The sequence below is a fragment of the Thermobia domestica genome, chromosome 4 (assembly GCF_964235325.1).
Source record: "Thermobia domestica chromosome 4, izTheDome1.hap1.1, whole genome shotgun sequence".
In the NCBI taxonomy this organism is placed as follows: Eukaryota; Metazoa; Arthropoda; class Insecta; order Zygentoma; family Lepismatidae; genus Thermobia; species Thermobia domestica.
Window position 1 is genome coordinate 29,595,530 of NC_137457.1, and position 20,666 is coordinate 29,616,195.

The 20,666-nt window shown below is 37.8% G+C and overlaps 1 protein-coding gene across 1 annotated transcript in view; it reads left to right on the forward strand.

Moving 5' to 3' along the window:
* LOC145683799 (carboxylesterase 4A-like) overlaps positions 1-20,666 on the forward strand; it is a 105,010-nt gene that overhangs the window by 78,745 nt on the left and 5,599 nt on the right. Inside the window, exons 6-10 of the mRNA XM_081755385.1 lie at positions 1,621-1,814; positions 3,661-3,823; positions 9,608-9,801; positions 13,767-13,902; positions 19,170-19,323. Coding sequence (XP_081611511.1) covers positions 1,621-1,814; positions 3,661-3,823; positions 9,608-9,801; positions 13,767-13,902; positions 19,170-19,323 — 841 coding nt within the window. The remainder of the gene's footprint in view (positions 1-1,620; positions 1,815-3,660; positions 3,824-9,607; positions 9,802-13,766; positions 13,903-19,169; positions 19,324-20,666) is intronic.

Consider the following 20,666-nt stretch of genomic DNA (forward strand, 5'->3'; position numbering starts at 1 on the left):
ATTACAATGTTTTGTTATTTTTACAATACTGGATAATTTTATATAGCTTGGAGTGTAGTTTGACCTGAGCCAAAGCGCGATGACTACATTAAAAGAATTAAAAATCCATTCAAACCAATGCTTAGGCTATATCATAGCAAATGATGTTTACCTCACTAACTTACTTTCTCATTTTAGATGATTGTGAAATCCAAATTAACTCCTAAAAGACGTTAGCCCCTGAATTAAAATTTTCCTAATTTCTTCCCAAGAAATTAAACGTAACATATTTCTGAATTTTCATAACAAGTAATAATATCTAATTTAGTCTATGTTGTCCTCACATGGGAAGGATCGTTGACAATTTTGTTGGTAGATTATACGAAGGTAATACAGAAAGAGATAGTTCGAATAGGCCTATATAATCTATATGAATTAAGCGTATAAGTTCCTATTGGAGACTCACCTTGATTTTACTGTCGAAAACCACAAAGATATAGATAACATTTTGGTGAAAATTGAGTTAAGTTCATAAATGACAATTACACATAAAGAAGTTCTTGTGAAAATAAATTTAAGCAAAGAGATACTTGTTTAAAATCACACTTTTCTTAAGAGACTTATGGGATCAGTCAAGTTAAAACTTGTTTTCCTCAAAAACAAGATGTATGCACTTCTACCTTATAGCTTTCACCCATTCAATTGACCCCAGAAATGAACCATCTTTACATAAAACATATTTTCTTTTTTTAAAAAAGTTACAACGAATTTCAGCACCTACAAGTGGACTATCTCGTAAGACGTTCCTTTACAATTTTAAGTTGGAACCAAACCACATATTGTACCACACGAAATCGAACCCGGATATTCTGAATCCATAACGATTTAGCTACGGGGAACCTTGATAATCTACACTTGTCACTAATAACCATGAGTTACTCGACGGTTAATATGTTTTCATGAGCATAAGACTAGGGATGCGCACGAGACGAGTCGAGACAGGATTTTCCTGACAAAATTCGAGTCGAGACACGGCTCTTCCAATAGAGAAATATACGTACATTTTTCAAGTCGAGAAATCACTTTTACAGCACATTTTCGAGACGAGACAGCCACAAATCTTGTCTCGTGCGCATCCCTACATGAGACTAAATGTCCATATTCCTCTTGTATGCTCCTCATACCAAATGCTTCTAAACCGATGTGATGGATTAGAAGCAAGAAATTTCTCCCTTTTCACTATAACTAGTAATTTTAATATTTTAACAGTTTTACTTCTTTTTTGTGTTTGAATTGTAAGTCCCTCTTCCACACTGAGACTGCATAAGACTATAGCTTAATGCGGGATCTGAACCCCGACCCATCGCAAGTCGAATCAGGAACTACCAGTGTTTCTTCCAGGCATCACTTCTGGGTGCATTGACTCACCCGGAGTCAGTCGACCGCTCTCCGGAACTAAAATGAATTAAATTATGATTACATGCAACTCTTTAAGGAAAAATACCTGGGAACTATGCATGTAGAAAACTTTCACATTATCTATTTCACTATTCAAGAACCATTTAATCACTCTGTTTTGAAAGCATCATGTTTGAGATTATGTTAAAATTGTTTTTTTTTTTTTTTTCTTTCTTTCAACAGGTCTATTTCACAAAGTTATTTTGATGTCCGGAAGTATAACAGCTCCCTGGGCGAAGTCTCAAAATCCAGCAAATGCATCAAAAGCCATCGCCCGAAGTTTAGGATGCTTAGCTTCAAGTTCCTACGCTATAATTGAGTGTCTTCGGGGGAAAAGTTCAACTGAAATATTACGAGCTTACGAAACACAATATAAGGCAAGTAATTTAACTCTAGATGTTTAAATAGTTCGAATTAGAGAAAGAAATAATAATTACTAAGTATAACTTATTATATAATTATAATTTGTTTATTTGTTTATGACTAACAGATAGAATCTCTACAATAACAAGAAACTTAATCATCCTTGTAATAGATTGTACAATTATATAAGAATTAAATATTACAAGTGTCATAAGCCTGGGTGAAGTTTATCTACTGAAAAGTATGTACGTTATGGATAAGCAAGGAGCACTGGAAACTCTATAACTCGTCGAGTCAGTACTTTTTAGAGAAGTACATTCATCTGGACCAATTCACTCCCCCAATTTGGGAAAGGTATTTATTTTTGCAAAATTTGACTCAAGAGGTACGCTTACGTAGGGGTACATTAGACCATCCTGGCCCTTGCCAAAGTAGGAGAGTTCATCTTACATTTCAAGAGAAAGAGAGACGTTACAAAATGCTTTGAATATAGGACTACACCACTAAATTGACAATGACCTAGCAGAAGCGCATTCGTGTGGAATGGTGTGAAGAAATGCTTGCAAGATTTGATGGAGGCAATTCTCGACGCGTCTCTGACATTGTTACTGGTAATGAGACTTGGATCTATCAATTTGACCCTGAAAGTAAACGCCAGTCTACAGTTTGGATCTTTCCAGACTAAAATCCACCCACGAAAGTGAAGCGACCGCGAAGTGTGGAGAAGAAGATGGTCGCAACTTTCTTCTCCAAATCTGGCCATGTTGCAACTGTTCCACTTGAAAAACAAAGGACTGTTACTGCTCAGTGGTACACCACTATTTGCCTAACAAAAGTGTTCCAGAAGCTTCGGGAACGGCGTCCAAGAACTGGATTGCGTGGGATCCTGCTTCATCATGACAACGCGTCCGCACACACGGCCAACATCACAATTCAGTTTTTAGCATCTACGGAGGTCAAACTTATGACTCATCCGCCGTATAGCCCTTACTTGGCCCCGTGTGATTTTTTTCTGTTCCCCAGGATCAAAGATCGCATGCGTGGGAAGAGATTTTGCAGCTCTGAAGAAGCTGTAATGGCTTACGAGAATTAACTTTCAACACTTGAAGAAAAAGACTGGCAACACTGCTTCCAAAAGTGGTTTTCGAGGATGCAAAAGTTCGTACAGTGTAATGGTGAATATTTTGAGAAAATTTAAGTGTTAAATTGATTTGAAGTATGTAAGTTATTTCACATCTCAAAACTTTCGTAGTGACCCTCGTATATATATATATATCAATTATAATAAAACTAATTATGTAATGCTTAAAAATCTGAAGTTTTTTTTTTTTAATTGTCTGATAGGAGGTATATTCTTAAATGAGTATGCACAAGTCTACCGCCAAATATTTGTCCCGGAATGAGTCGTCCACCCAGAGTTGGGAACTCCAATCAGATATGACTAAGAGAGATTGTCCTTGTAGTTTAGCGTCTCTTTCCACTAACGAGGCTATGTGAGACATGGACCTACAGTTAAAAGTGGGAAACGTGATGAGTTCAAAATTTCAACGATCTCCTACCGGGACCCGGTACACCGAAGGCGCACACGCTAGCCACTAAACCAGCAGGAAGAGTACTAAGAGACTAGAAATGTCACAGTCGTGATAAAATTACACTACAGAACAAATTAAGCAGTTTCATCCTATCAACAATATCTATTGTATCTATAAAATAAAAATATCTATTATTTACCACAATTAGTTCTGTTTAACTGTTCCGTAGGTAACTGAATTTACCTGTCTTCCATTGACAGAGTAGGGAGTTGGTATTACTAAGTATGTTACTGGTACAATTAAAGCCTGCTTTTTCTTTCTGTTTTAGAATGGTAATTCAAGTGAGATAATGAAGCCAGTGGTGGATACTTTTCTTCCGAGGAAAGAGCAGTATTTACCACGAGACCCACTCGTTGCATTGGAACAGGGTCTTTTCCCCCTTCTACCAGTACTTACAGGAATCACGAGTCACGAAGGAGCTGTTATTCTATGTAAGTAGTAGAAAAAAAAATAGGAGATTGAGTATATTGTAAGATGTGGTACCACATAAAGCTAGAGTAGCTGGATTTTTCAGTTGAAAAAAGGGAAAATTTTACGATTTTTTTAGGAGAAAACAGAAACGTGATATTCATACAGTAAAACCTGTCTTTAGCGGAATTAAACGAGAACTCACAAAAGACAGATTTCCGGTTAACGAGGTAAACCTATGCAAATAATAAGTGCATGCATATAATGGACATCTTGAGATACAGAAAGATGCTGTACGTACCTTAGTCAATGCACAGTATTTTTTTCTAATACGAATTAATACACGCAAAACTTACAATGAACAGAAAAAATACTGTACACACATTAACTTAATTTTTCCAATAGTTAAGGAAAGTTTTCTGTACACATCACCACTTGTCTGCCCAACTTTGCACAAAGACTTTAGCCCGAGAAGCCACACTAAGCATATCAGTATCATTATCGACGTAACGTAAATGTTTCAGTTCCTTTAAACTTTAGATAGAATCTTGATAAATCTTTAGCCTACGCTCTCCTTCCAACTCAATGCCTTATTTCTCTTCTTCCTCCACCTCCTCTTCTCCTTTCAGATTTCGCGTTATATCCATTGTGTCTGCTTCGGTTTGCACATCACTATCTGTTTTGCTAAAAAATATATCTTTCCTCTCATAGGATGTCTAAAAAGTTTCTAAAATATTACACTCCGAAACTTGAAATTTTCCGTTAAGAGGTTTATTTTGATTTCCGTTGTCCGTGTAATACAGTTTTCGTTTAATGGAGGGAATTTAAGACGGTTTTCGCCAGTAAATTCATGGGACAACGAACTATTTCTGTTTAACACAAGTTTCTGTTTAATATAGGGTCCGATGAAGACAGGTTTTACTGTATTACGAACACATACATTTTTTCACATAGTAGAGGAGCATGATTTTAATTGGAAACAAGGGAATTTGCAACACATAAGACATTTAAAAATATCCCGATTGGAGCTTATGTTGTTCGGATTCCAATAAACTGAAAGTCATCATTTCATATAGCCTCGGTGCTCAAAAGGACGATAAATTCAAATCTAACGAACTAAGTCTTGCTGTACAAATGTTCATTGCCTTTTAATTGTACTTTAATGAAGATATTGCACTTTCTGATAATCTTTTTATACAACGGAGAATCAGGAACTAAGCTTACAAGGCCAGTATTTTTGGCGTTTCGTCTGTTATAGAAGAATAATATGTAATTTTGATACATAAAGTTGGCAACTCTGCAGAGTTTAACCACCCGCCATCTACGGCGTTACTTGTAAGTACACACAAATGGTGACTTGTTTGGCAAACTCGTCTCACAAAGAAGTCTGCTCAATCTCGTTAGCATGCTGCAGAATAATGTCGAAAGTTTGCGGCCGGTAGAGAAAACATCACCAGACCACCACGCTGTTGAAGCAGTTTCACTGGAATGTCATCGACCACCTTCCCTACAGCCCAAACCTCGCTCCAAGTGACTTTCACCTGTTCCCGCACTTGACGGAGCACCTAGAAGGCCTTCACTTCGCTTCAGACGAGCCGAGCAGGTGAAACACTTCGTGACAACGTGACTCAACACGCAGGAACAGGATTTTTACAAGAAGGAAATGTTCAAACTCATTCCACGATGCAGTAAGTGCCTCAACGGACGATATCGAAAAATAACCTACTATATGTACTAGTAATAACATGAAGTGCGAACGTGAAATAAAAGCAAGGATAAAAATGGCTAAAGAAGCCTTTAGGAGGAAGAAAAGTCTGTTTTGTGGGACCTTGAAGAAAGAGTTGAGAAAAAGAGTTATAAAATGCTTCGTGTGGAGTGTTGTACTGTATGGGGCGGAAACGTGGACATTACGTAAAGGTGATGAAAATCGACTGGAAGCCTTCGAAACGTGGGTGTGGAGAAGAATGAAAAGAATTGAATTGAATTTGAATTTTCTCTTTATTTCAGCGGGCGAGGTTCAGCCGGAGGCTGCTCTGCCACCTAACCCTTGTCATCATTACAAAGAAAAGAAAAAAAAATAAAGACACAAATAAGATACAAGATACAAATAACAACATAACATGATACATTCAATAATACTAATGATAAATAAAACACTCAGTAAATGTAAATAAAAAAAAACTATACTCATACTGCTAGTCCAATTTCAAACTGTAGTAAACCTGTCATGTGTGCCAATGCTTTGTCTCTGATCTCTAAACAATAATGTTTGGAGTGATTAGAATTAGTTGGGTCGAGCGCAAAACGAATGAGAGAGTGTTAGAAATGGTGGGTGAGAAAAGAACACTTTTAGATATTATTAGAAAGAGGAAGAGAAACTGGTTGGGACATTGCCTAAGAAGAGATGGGCAATCATGAGGGACGTCCTAGAGGGTATGGTGTCGGGAAAGAGAGGGAGGGGGCGAAGGAGACTACAATTAATGGATGATATAAAAACAGAAACATCATACGCGAAGACGAAGAAGTTAGCGGAGGACCGTGGAGCATGGAAGCTTCTCAGCTGCGGCAAGTGGCCTGCCAATAAAGGCAGAATACCTATGATGATGATGATGATGATATGTACTATTTGTTGGTTGTATTGATTGTATGAAATAATATATACATGTTTCACTGCAGTCTTTGTAACTTTACTTTCCGATCACCCCTCGCACGTTCAAAAAAATCCTTGCAGCAGAACGTATCGGAATCTGTTTCTATTAGATTAAAGTAGCTTATGTTCCTGAACTCAGTAGATCACGATTGATCGAAAGGTGTGATTGTATTGGGTTTTAACGTCCCGTTCAACAGCGAGGCTGTACGAGACGTGAACCTACAACTTAACCTGAGATCCACACCACATGAGCTCCCGCCGGAAATAGAACCTGAATCTCATAGCCACGATGGGACACGATCGATCGATAGTGTTATATGATCGATATGGTGTTCATAGACGAATGCTACGATGCTAAAACCAAGTTAGAGAAAATTGGGGTATCAAGTTATAGTTAGGAGATACAAAACGCAATCATTGTATTTTCTGTTTGAATACTAAATTACATCGTTGGGTTTCGTTGTTAACGGTATGTGACAAACCAGTTCCTCTAATTTCTTTTTTGTAAATGATCCAGAGTATTGCTTCTTTTATTTATTAAAATGTGGAAGAAATCGTTTTACAGGGAAAATAAAAACATGATGTAAAACTACCAGAAAACGTAATATCTAGCAACCCTACATAAAGTTGAAGTTCAGAACCAACATCAGTAAGTATAACTTCCTTGTACACTATTAAAATTTAAAAAGTGTCACTTAACCAAAGATCCAAATCGTTGTTTTACCGTGTACAAACAATTTTTTCGAAAAGAATTCGCTTTTCTCTTTGCAATTTTTTTTTCGTTTCTTACTTCTCAAAAAAATTCTCCTTTGTTTCTTTAAAAATTATTTTTTTCATATAGTATTTCTCTTTGATATTGGCTAATTTAAAAAAGAAACAAAAAAGTCAGTGTTGTGAAGAAAGCTTTTGCGTGCACAGACATATTTTTTCATATAGTATTTCTCTTTGATATGTGTGCGTGAGTTTTCTCGGGGTTCTCCCGTTTCCTCCCACTATCTTCATTCCACCATTTCATTCATCTCTCATCATCACCGTCTCCTTTAGCCTAACCGGCATAACCGTGGGACGTAAAACTCAATAATTTCATTTCATATTTCTCTTTGATATTGGCTAATTTAAAAAAGAAACAAAAAAGTCAGTGTTGTGAAGAAAGCTTTTGCGTGCACAGACACATATAATTACACGCTCTCACAGGCAGGGGTGCCCATCCCCCCCAAAGCTGATGGCGCACTCCCCCCCAAAACTAATAATCTCTTCCCTCCTCAAAACTCAAGTCCTCTAAAAACGATTGCCCGGTGTAGCAGTAGTTTTTATAGTACTAGTGATTGTTATTTTTGTTGTTGTTTTTATTTCCTGTAGTAGTATTATAGAATGCTTGTAGTAGTAGTAGGGCCAGTAGTAATTATAAAAATGGCATTACTTTTATTAGTAGTCTTGGTAGTGTACAATACAAAATATGTTCTATAAGGATATTGAAGGGTATAAAAACTTCTACACACTGTGTATGGCACAGTTATTCTTTTTTACAATTAGTAGTATTATTTTTTCTTTGCAAAATATTGATATAATTCCCTTGTACATGAAAAGTAAGACGCAAGTTACAAGCTATTGAGTTTGATACCAAAAGAAAATGTTATCCTCGAATTTAGCCTACAAAAAGAAGTGATATCCAACAAAAAACATTCCTGTAAAAGAGCCAAGTACGAGTGGCCTTAAAAAGAATTGAAATCACAAAAATAGGCACCAAGTGCTGGTGGACAACAGTTATAAACACTCACTGGCTCACTTCAAATTTAGATTTGAAACTTGGCTGTTGTCTGTATGGTTACCACTAGCTCACAATTATGTCAAACTACTTTATAATTTTCAACAGACAACATAGGCAAGTTTCAAATCTAAATTTGAAAGTGATTCCTTGAGTGTTTGTAACTGTTGTTCACCAGAACTTGGCGCCATCCTTTCATATAGCAACTTGCGCGGTACTTCATTCATAGAGTTTCTAAGCAGGGGGTAGGGGGATTCATTCTCGAGATTTAAAAAAAAAAAAATCGCATCGTGTTCCAATGTTATTCTGACGACAGCAAAATTACTTATTCGACACTAGCAGCGTTCACCCCGCTTCGCTGCGGTCACCCCGGAACGCAATAAACTTTGTTACTTAGATAATTTTTACTTTTTCGCTTTCAAATTGCAAGCGCCTGTCATTTATGTTAACCCGCCGAGTCACGTGCTCATGCGGGTTGCATATACATACATTTATTTTTACCTATGATGAACTATGGAGACTTCAATGGTCCATTATCTCAAGACACTGGTAATTAAAAATTAAAGTGATATGATAAAAACCATCTAGGGTCCAAATCCTAACAACCCCCCAAAAATGAAAGAAATCGGTTCAGCCGTATTAGCGTGATGAGTTCACAAAGGATTTGTACGTTCTCTTTTATATATATAGATTAGAGTAAAATTCTTCCCCAATTTTTTTATTCCCCGAATTTTTTTCTCGATGGCACAACTTGCGCCATTCATTCCTCCTGTGGGCGGCCCTTCTCTCTTAAAACGAACCAACCTTTCCTTTCATTCGGCTACTTGCGCGGTACTTCATTCATCGAGTATCGAAGCAGGGAGTACGGGGGTTCACCCCAGAAAATTTTTGAAAATTAGCTTCTCAAAATCGTGTTTTAATGCTATTCCGACAGTAATATTGCTAGTTCGAAAGTAGAGTAAAATCCCCCCTAAAATTTTTCTCAATGGCGCAGCTTGCGCCATACATCCCCCCTGTGGGCGGCCCTGCTCACAGGCACATTTTTATTACGCTTGTTAGCCGAATATGAAGTGCAAGGTGGTGTATTTTTACCGAACACTTTACTCGCGTAATTTGGGTTACTTGCCAACATTAGTAGTTCGACGTAGCGAGTGAGTACGTAAGGGGGAATTCCAGGTTTAACCTCCTAGAGCAAGATATGCACAAATAAACACTTATCACATTAAAATATATATACAAACACCTGAAATTGTATGAAATTGGGATTTTAAAGTTGCCTTGATGAAATTTTGTTTATGCTATTGGGGGTACCACTGTATCTGCTTATAGATTTACGGTAATTATTATTGTTTCTACTGTGATTGTAACTGTATTTCTCTTTTAATCCTGTAGATAAGTGGGGTGACTTAGTAAGACAACCCTTCGATGTAATCCGCCATTTCTTTGAAACGACAGCAATTCCTTCAGCGATTTCTCAATATCAATTCACGAAAAGGAAAAGAGAAATTGAAGAAATTCTTCGCTTTCAATATATTGCTAAAGTTAAGGAGGGAGACACGGAAGGCCTCCTCGAGCAGCTGCTTCAGGTAATACTTTTCTGTATTCTGAATTTATAATGAATTGAATTTATAGCGGACTCTCTTTTAAAATGGTATCTGTACTGACTTTACCAAAGCTTTTGATACTGTAAATCACAATATTTTAATTAGTAAGCTTAAATTGTTCAAATTCTATACTCTTATGATTAAGTTGTTCACGTCATACTTAAATAATTGTAAGCGATCTGTTGTATACAAAGAATGAGTTTCTAATCACTGTTGTCCCTAGTAACAGAGACAACTTGCAAACCGCTTGTTGTAAGCTTGCATTGGAAGTCGGCAAGCTTGCATCCAACTTGATTGGAAAACGTGTAAGCTTGCCGCAAGCTGGATTCTAGTAACGAAGTTACATGGGAGCAACTTTGCATTCAGTGTTCCATTCACGCTTGAAGCAAGCGTTTTAAAAGTTAAGTAAAGTCAATAGCTAATGAACGGCCAGTGATGCTATGACGCTCTGAAAAAGGGTCTAAAGCATCACTTGTAAGTATAACAAAAGGCAGATTGTATGAAAGCATACGTTTCAAGTGCAAGCGCAGAAAGCCAAAAGCCAATCATCTGCCAACTGGCCGAAAGCTATTAGGAATGATTTTTGAAATGTCTCAAGACGCCACTCTTTGATTATTCTGTCTAATCTCTTCATAGATAACTTTCCAGCAATAATTTGTTCTCACCTCAGGCTATATAAAGAGATAACCCCACTGAAAATCTCTGACCTATATATAACATATACATCTAGGCAAAGTTCAAAATTGGTGGCAAGTTAATAAACCAGAAGAAATATTAAACCAGCGACCTACTTTACACTAATCAAAACTAAATATAGTTGTTCATTAAATAGGACTATTGTATTCGAATCTAGAATACATCATTTCATAATCGTCTGCGATAACGACATGTTACTTCTTTTAAGCATGAGTAAAGCTAGAGTAGTTCGTTTAAATAATGAAGTTCACGGGGTGTTCATAGAATTAGCGAGGGCAAATCGTTTCAAAATTGACATTTAGGAAAATAAAGCATAATTTCGATCCAGATTTGCCTAAACCGCGAGTATCGAGTATAGCAACCCTACTGGGAATTGTCTCCTGTAATATATTGAAGGAAAAGGAGCAAAAGTATAGTAGCCTATAGGTAAAGAGAATCCAATATATATATTTCAGAATTTTCAGCAAGGTTGGTTTAATATTCTTTTCTTTCTCTTTGTAGAATTCTTTTGCTTATCTTTGATATCACAATCACAAGAGCACCCATGTTGTGGTTTCCAAGGGGGGCCAAATATAAGCGAGGTTTCAAATATAGTTTCAAATTTTGCTATAACTAATGTAACAATTCTATTGGGCTTTCGATATTCCCAAGGGGGGGAGCGCCACACCTTGCCCCCTGATGGGCATCCTTGCACGATCACATTGTTAGTATGGGCCAATATTCTCCCATCAGGGCCATTGTTCACCGGTAGTAGAAATTAGGAAGTAAAACAGATCCTTTTTTTTTCTGAAATTATTTCGGCACGGGAGTTTATCATAGTGATGAATCTTGTATGTGATCTTAGGAATACGTGCAAAACTTTCCAGCTCGGAACGTGGCAAGTGATGCAGGTAAGTGTAGGCTGATGTGATTCCTCGTCACCGTTTCAACAATGGAACAAAGAGTGAATATTGTAATGTCTATTTGGTGGAGACAATAATAGTCCGGGATTTTAACTCTTCACTAAATTTTATTTTATAAAAATATTACAAAACGTCGTTGTATGCATAAGGGGAAGTACATCAGAGTCTTTCCTCATTACAAATACAGGTGAAGGAAGGGAATACTTTTGCAGGGGAATCCTTTAGTTCATGGCAGCCTCCAGGGCGTCTGTAGCGACTTCAGGATACAGTGTTTCGGTAAACTCCTTAGCTCATAGCAGCAACCATAGGTTCAGGTTTCAGTTAGGAATCCCCTTAACTCATGGAAGCATTCAGGGATTTGAGCAATGTAATACTTCTTCGCAGGCCCGTAGCCAGCCCAAAAACTTAGGGGGGAGCGGCTGAGGTTAGGGGGGGCGATCCAACCATATGATAGTTCATCACCATATTATAGTTCTTTTGCAAGCCTACTGTAAAAATTTAGGGGGCCAGCAAAAATTTAGGGGGCCCCGGCTCCCTCTAAACCCCCTTGGATACGGGCCTGCTTCTTCATCCAGGGCAACCTCAGAGGCATGTGTACGTTATGTGATCAGTTTTCTGTCCTCTTCAGGTCTATTTTTATAAGTGATTTCTGGGTGGTTCGTGCCTCCTCCAGTTCCGTCGTGCTGGCTTCGTGTCTTCCTGTTTATTTGATGTGTATCATCTGCTTGTATTGATGATTGTAAACAATAGCACATGTTGTATGGTTATAACATGTGCTCGCACTGAAAGGTGAGGATCCTTACGTTTTGTGCTTGCTTACGGAAAACTCCAGCGGGGACATTTCAGAAGTTGAAAAGTGTTTATGTAGGGACAATTGCCGTCCACATTGGCGTAGTTATGAATCCGTATGGCGTTCAGTGTAGAAAGGAGTCTGTGGAAGATGACAAACGCCCAGGTCTCTAAGCAGGTCTTTTAGAACAACTGAAATGATTGACAGTGTTCATCATATCATTTTGAAAGACCCAAACACAGGTATCAGGGTAATAATGAAGTCTTGTGAAGGTGAATAACGAGATCGTTCGCCAATGTAAACAAACGAAAGCTTTCATCGTCTTTCATAGACTATTTAGCACCACTGAACCTTTTATGCCATTCATAACTACGGCAACGAGAATGGCAATTGTCTCCACAAATATTTTCCAACATTTCAAACGTTTCCGTTGGAGTTTTCCGTAAGCACGCACAGACCTTTATATTCCATTGTTGAAACACTGACGCACCTCCTAGCAACTAGTCGAACTGAAAATTTCTACACGCATTCACGAGGCTACACACAAGATTCACCATTATGAAAAACATCGTCCGAAACGTATGGTGATCACAATGACTTGTGAAACAGGAGCTGTACACCAACCATAGAACTGCCTTGCATCACGTGTAATACATCGGAAGATTTCGGGATAATTCGTGGAGCTGCCTTTCCAACGCATACCGGTACTTGAGAAAACGCCAAACAACAGAAGTGCACGAACAATGTTTGCCAACTTTTGAAGACATGGTGAACAAGTGGCAAAAACACTCACAATTATTCGAAATAACGGCATTAATAATAACGGTGAAAATATAACAACAATAACAACACAAAATTAACAAACCGATACTTAGCGGCAATCCGACAACATGTGTAAAGTACGAGAGAAGAGAATGACGAAATTTCATGGATAGGGGTTGACGACCGGAACACACTCTCGGGTTCTATTGGGTGTTGAAATCGGTAGATCTTGGTCAAGCTTCACGATCACTGTAATTTCGCAACAAAAGATCAGTGTTCATTTCTTTTTGCTGCACTGTGTATGTGCATTAGAGCATCGTTATCACTTTTCCCATAGCACACGACGTCCCTAGGACGTCCCATTTTGATCCCAATTATCTCGTATAGATCCCGGGATTATCGGAACAATGAGTAGACATCTCGTGGACGTCTTGCATGGAACTTCCTAAAGAATGTCCAAGTAGGATGTCCACGAGACGTCCCGGATGGGACAGGAGATTCCAGGGAAATCCCACACCGGATATATCTAGGATTACATTATCTCAATATTTGTCAGGGGAAATCCCTTTGAGGTCCCGTTGAATATATCGTTTTCCGGGATATTAACGGACATCTGGATATCCCGCGGAGATCCTATGGATGTTCCGGAGCAAATTCGGATGATTCCGGGATGTCCCGTTGTCCATTGCGAATGAGTCTTGGACGTCCCGTGAAAGTCCGTGTGCTACATGGGTTTGTTATTCTTGTTAGTATTCAGCCTAAGCATTTTTTAATATGTGTTTGCATTTTTTTTTCAGTTTTACTCCGATTCACAGTTTCTTGCTCCCCAGTATCAACAAACAATGTTCTTGGCTCGTGCGGGTATCCTTCCTTATTTATACCACTTTGGGATGAAAACACTGGATCTTTACGGCTCAACACTTAATATTTCAGGTAAAAGGATTTAATAAAATATAGGGTAACCTAAGAAATAATATTTGGTCTAGGAATTAATTCGTGCGGTTGGTACGCACACATTGAAGCTGTAGTACAAACACAAAATACACAAATACCTTAAGAAAAATATTGTCCATCGCTAGCCACCACTTTCGCCCATCTGTCAGGCAATGTACGGATTCCGTGGCGAAAGAAGTCCTCATCCTTGGAAGCGATCCAGTCAGAGACCCATGTTTCGATATCTTCTGAAGAAGTAAACCGCTGTCCAATCAAATCGTTGTTCATGCAATCGAACAAGTAGTAGTCCGAAGGAGCAACGTCTGGTGAATACGGCGGGTGGGGTAAAACTTCCCATCCGACATTTTCTAAATAGGTTTTGACCGGTTTTGCGACATGTGGGCAAGCGTTATCATGTTGAACAATAAGTTTATCATGTCTGTTCTCCCATTCTGGTCGTGTTCTGGCCAGAGCTTGCTTCAAACGCATTAATTGTCGTCGATTCTCCATTCATAGTTTCACCCGGTTGCAGCAGCTCATAGTACACCACACCTTTCATATCCCACCATATGCACAGCATAACCTTTGCACAGTGAATATCTCGTTTTGGTTGTGATGGACCTGGTTCACCTGGTTTCACCCAGGCCTTTTTTCGTTTAGGGTTCTCGTAATGGATCCACTTCTCATCACCCGTAATAATTCGATGCAGAAACCCCTTTCTGCTCTGTCGTTGAAGCAGCAATTCGCAAATGGTTTTTCGTCTTTCAACGTCTCTGTCTTTCAATTCATGTGGAACCCAATGTGACATCTTTTGAATCATTCCCATGGCTTTCAAGCGTTTGGAGACTGTTGTTTGATCAACGCCTAATGCTGCTGCAAGTTGTTCCTGCGTTTGACACGAATCCTGCTCGAGCAATGCTGTCAATTCTTAGTCTTGAATTTTTTTTTTTTTTGGCTGTCCAGCTCGCTCTTGGTCTGCCAAGCCGAAATCACCACTTCTAAACCGTGCAAACCATTTCTGACACGTTCGCTCAGCTAGAGCATGGTCACCATACACTTCCACCAAAATACGATGACTTTCAGTCGCACTTTTCTGCATGTTAAAGTAATGCAGCAGGACACCTCGCAAAAACACTTTATCAGGCACAAATTGATCCCATGTTCACTTAACTACAAACTGGTGTTGTTGACGCTTTAATCCACTGCCCTATACTACGAACGATACGCGATGACAGGGGTTTGCAACGCATGTGTGGATACACGGAACTGTGGGACGCTCCGTTCGTTGCTCCATCTCTTGTCCACCCGCACGAATTAATTCCTAGACCAAATAGTTATTTTTAAATGTATATAGTTCCTTGCACGAAATTAACTCAATTTCTATAATACCGTATATGTAACAAGCACTCTGGTTTTAAAGTAATTGTTGTTGTTTTTTTCAGTTTTGGTTATAAGATTTTATAAGTTATCTTGGTATTTCATATTCAAATGTTTCCCAGTAGTATCTTTTAGTCATATAACCTAGCCTATATTATTTAAATTATTTTACGAGGGATGATCGAAAACAAACTTTACAAAGCATAAAATATTTGTTATTTTCTGTAACTTAACGAAAATGTATTTGTAGATTAAAAATATATTTGTCTTGGTGCTGATTTGAAAACTTCGGATTCTGACCATGTAGACGCGAGAAGCGGACATTAAAAATGATGATTCGTCTGGAAAATTGATCAAGAGTTGCTGTGAGGTCAGTGGTTCGGTTCCTGTGGGCCAAAAGCACTATACCTGCTGATATTCATAGGCAGATTGTGGAAATACGGGGAGGACTAAATTTCAAAGCGAGGGAAGTGGTGTCGTGCCTTGAAAGAAAGACTGATGAATATTATTAGTGACAACCCTGGACACTGCAAAGACCTAGTTCAGCCGTTGATGTTACGCTTGGAACGACCAAAGCACCCCTTCTACAGCCCTGACCTAGCTCCAGTGACTTTCACCTTTCCCTTGTTCTAAAGCAACAAATGGCTGGCCACCATTATCTGGCATGTGATTATGTCGAAACCACTGCCTCACGGTGGCTATGAGAACTTGACGCGCATTTCTATACAAACGGTATAGAAAAGTTCATCAACCGTTGTGATAAGCGGTTGAACAAGTACGTCATTACATCGAGGACTCTTGTTGAGTGCCCTCTATCATCAGGTGTGTTGATATTCCAACTATGTCTCACACGTAAGCTTTGGCTTTGTAACTTTTTTGATCATCCTTCGTATTATAGTTTATGTCTAAAAACTTATGAAAAAATGATTTAACAATATATTTAGAGGAAGTAATAATTCCAGTATTATAACTTGTTTCTTTGTCAGTCCATTTTTTGTAGACACTTATTTGCCATATCGTTTAAACATATCGAGACCAAATTTTACTGGAAAGGTTTTAATTTTTTTTAAAAGGAGACTATATTTTCTATCTATACCTCCAAATATAGTTGTCTGACGACCGGAACTTTAAAATTAAAATTTAATTGAAATTAAACAAGGGGGCGGATCCAGGGAGTGATCGGGGCGATCTCCCCCCCCCAGAAGAGGAAACTTTCTTATTTTATATATATAAATAAAACCAATCCCAAAATTTGGAGCCCTTAAAAGTAGCAGTATGACAACCCACCGCTCCCCCAGAAGTTGGTCCTGGATCCGCCCCTGACTTGAAATGTCTTTATCGATCCTCTTCATATTAAGTAAAGCATGTCAGTTTCGTAAAGGATCCAAGATAACTCTATCTCTTTCATTTTGTTAATGAAATTAACTAAATTGATAGGCCTTTTTTTATTATTTAATACTAGCTGAAATCTCTTTTTTCCACGGAGAAAATAGATTTATGGAATGCTTTAATAAAAGTATAATGATAAAAATCGGTGAGAAAATCTATTTGTGACATATCTTTTAAGCACCCACTTAGGATACACCCTTTGCCTTTTAATCAAACTGAGAGGACAAAACCAAGCATGAGGTAGGCACAACTTTCTTCCAAAATTCATTTCAAACTGCACGGCCGTTTTCAAGTGATGCGATCACAAACAACAAAGTATTTTTGACTAAGTAGTAGTCACGAAAAATATAGAAGATGCTCTCTTCCCCTCCTTAAAATGCGAAATTTCTAAAATGGTGGGGCACGTGTCCCCCTGCAATGAGTACGTTATATATCGAGTTTCATCTTCCTAACATGATGCGCTCGTGAAATACTCATCCTTTTAAATTATGACTTCCCGCTTCTCCCTTACCACATAAATTATGACTCCCTGCTTCTCCCTTATCGCATAAATTATGACTCCTCGCTTCTCCCTTATCACATAAATTATGACTTCCTGCTTCTCCCTTGTCGCATAAATTATGACTCCTCGCTTCTCCCTTATCGCATAAATTATGACTCCATGCTTCTCCCTTATCGAATAAGTTATGATTCCTAATTTATTCCTTATCACATAAATTATGACTCGTCACTTCTCCATTATCACATAAATTATGACTTCCCGCTTCTCCCTTATCACATAAATTATGACTCCCTGCTTCTCCCTTATCGCATAAATTATGACTCCCTGCTTCTCCCTTATCGCATAAATTATGACTCGCCGCTTCTCCCTTATCGCATAAATTATGACTCCCCGTTCTTCCTTGATACATAAATTATGACTCCCTGCTCCTCCCTTAATGCATCAATTATGACTTCCCGCTTCTCCCTTATCGCATAAATTATGACTCCTCTCATCTCCCTTATCGCATAAATGATGTCTCCCTGCTTCTTCCTTAATGCATAAATAATGACTCCCCGCTTTTCTTTTATTGCATAAATTATGACTCCTCGCTTCTCCCTTGAATGTGTATCTTAATTTAACACAATATAAACCTAGATCGAGGTAGGTGATAACTATATTCAAAAATGCATTTAAAACGATTCACCATATTCCCCACAATCACAAAATCAACTTCAGTCTTATATGCTAAACTAGCCTTTGGCTAGCTGAGGCTCCGCCCCCAGTTCCCCGCGTTTGCTCGGCCTACGGCCTCGCGTCTCTTATGAGTCAAAATTTGAATCAAGAGTGAATTTCGTACATTTGCTCTTTAATTACATTTCCTGAATTTGGCCCAGCTGGGAGCTTCACCCTCTGACCCGCGGGTTTACTCGGCCTACGGCCTCGCATCTCTTAAACCCACAATTCTACCAAATTTCAAGTTTCTTTTCGTATTTCAACTATCTAAAAGATAAGATTTTGTATCCCAAGAAAACATCCATTTAAATAACATGGGTATTTCTTCATCCCCCATTTATACCCATTAAAAACTAAGAATATTCACTTTTGACAGTTTTTCTGTGGGCTAGTCCCAGAAAGCAACAATCATGCCAAATTGAACTATTCTAATCCTGCCGGAAGTGCCTAAATATTTTGGAGTGTAGAAGATGTCCCATATAAATAACATGGAAAAGATTTTTTAGTTCCCCATAAAACCATTCTAAAGTTGGAAATTTTTACATTTGTCGATTTACTTAGTTAACGCTAACGAAAACATACAAGTATACCGAATTTGAAGTTTTTATTCCAATTCCAAGTGGCTAAAATATGACATTATAAGTCACAAAAAAAAGGCCAATTTAAATAACATTGGAAATTCCTTTATCTTCCCTTTAGACCGCCTACAACTTAAAAATATTCACTTTTGGCAATTTTCCTCATGGTTAATTCCGAGAAGCTACAATCATATCAAATTCATTCATTGTAGCCGTACAGAAAGTGTCAAATAATTTGAGGGTATAAAATTTGTCCCATATAATTAACATGGGAAAGATTTCTCAGTTCCTTATAAAACCATTCTAAAGTTGGAAATTAAATAACATGGGGAATTTCTTCATGCCCCCTTTAGACCCTCTAAAAGTTAAAAATATTCATTTTTGACGATTTTCCTGTGGGTTAGTCCCAGAAAGCTACAAGCATGTCAAATTTTAACTTTCCACGTCAACCGGAAGTACCCCTTTATTTTATGTCAGTTCATGTAGTTTTATATATAGTTAAGATTAAGATTTGAATTTCAGTAATAAACTGAACAGGGTAAGAAAGGCAGAGAACTGGTTCCATATACTTTATTCAATACAAATTCATCCCTTTTATGTGTCTATAATCCAACTCAATTTTTCACAACGCCCATCTAATGTTAAGTAGATTAAGATGAGATTAGTGATGTTAATTGTAAGTAACGCTTCATGAATACCGTTTCTAGGAGCGGCGCATGGGTCAGAATTAATCTACTTATTTGGTCCAGCGATTCGAATTCAAGGGAAAATACCACAGGCTCAAAACAAGTTCCATACTCCTCACGAGGATAGAATTAGTCGCGCCATTAAAAGAGAGTGGGCAGACTTTATAAAGGATGGGTAAGTTGCATTGCTTCAAGATTATGTTGATAAAAATTTAAAAATTTGCAATAAAGGTTGATTTATTACATAAGTGCGTAGATTTACGGTGATCTAATGGAAAACAGATAAATTACCATAGAAACTGTGTAAAGGAGATAAATATTTGAAACCTAAGACAATTTTAGGAGAATTTTGCTTGGAAAATGCGTTAATTTTTCTACAAATAGTTCCAATCGTAACTTTCCGTTCAGCATTACATTAATTGCACGGACGATAACTTTATTTACTATACCTGCTGCACTCGTCACTTTGCAAAGCAATTAATCAGGAAAATATTGAAGAATTGTTTGCATTTATTGAAGTCATAGCTAAGGGCGTCCATCAGCGGGAGCAAGATGGTGCTCTCGCCCCCCAGAGGAAATTGTATTTCAGAATATCGAAAATCCAATAGAATTTTTACATTAGTTACAGCAAAATTTGAAACTATTTTTGAAACGTCACTTATACTTGTCCCCCCCCCCATTGGAAACCACAACATGGTCGCCCTTGGCCATAGTTACTGTATAAATAGTCGATGAGTCTAATATACAGATATATCCCACACGTGGATGTCGATTACCTCCAATTTATGGACATTTTCTAGGGATGCGCACGAGACAAGATTTGAGACTGTCTCGTCTCGAAAATGTGATGTAAAAGTGATGTCTCGACTCGAAAAATATATATTTTTCTATTGAAAGAGCTGTGTCTCGACTCGAATTTTATCAGGAAAATTCTGTCTCGACTCGTCTCGTGCGCATCCCTAGCATTTTCCACCTCCAGAATAAGACTGTTGTAATTCAAAATAGATATTGTTATTAATTTTTAATGTGTAATAATTTTAATTTAGGAAAGGTCTTGTCAACAATAATATTACTATATTTACTAAAATAATTATAATTCCAAAAAGAAAAAAAGATAATCGAGTTTCTTTAGATGAAAATATTTTTTCTGGCTTACCTGTAAAATTGACATTTTAGATTACAAAAATTTTATTCTGAGATGCGATTTAATCTTATCCTGTAACAGCCTTTTATTAGACTTTCATACTATGCTGTGTATAAGTGTCAGAAGTCTTATAGAATGGCTTTGACCGTCCGTCGACAGTTATCAGGGCAAAAACAGTCTCAGATATGGATGCTGTTTTTTTTTTTTTTTTTTTTTTCAATCGATTCAGCGTCCAAATAACAGGCTTCATCTCCTCTGTTAACTCTCTATTCAGACCAGAAGTGGTTCAGATTAGTAACTTCCGGTTTCAATGTTTGTCGCTATAGAAGAAAACAGTAAGAGATGTCGAGGTTTTTTTTTTTTTCAATCGGTTC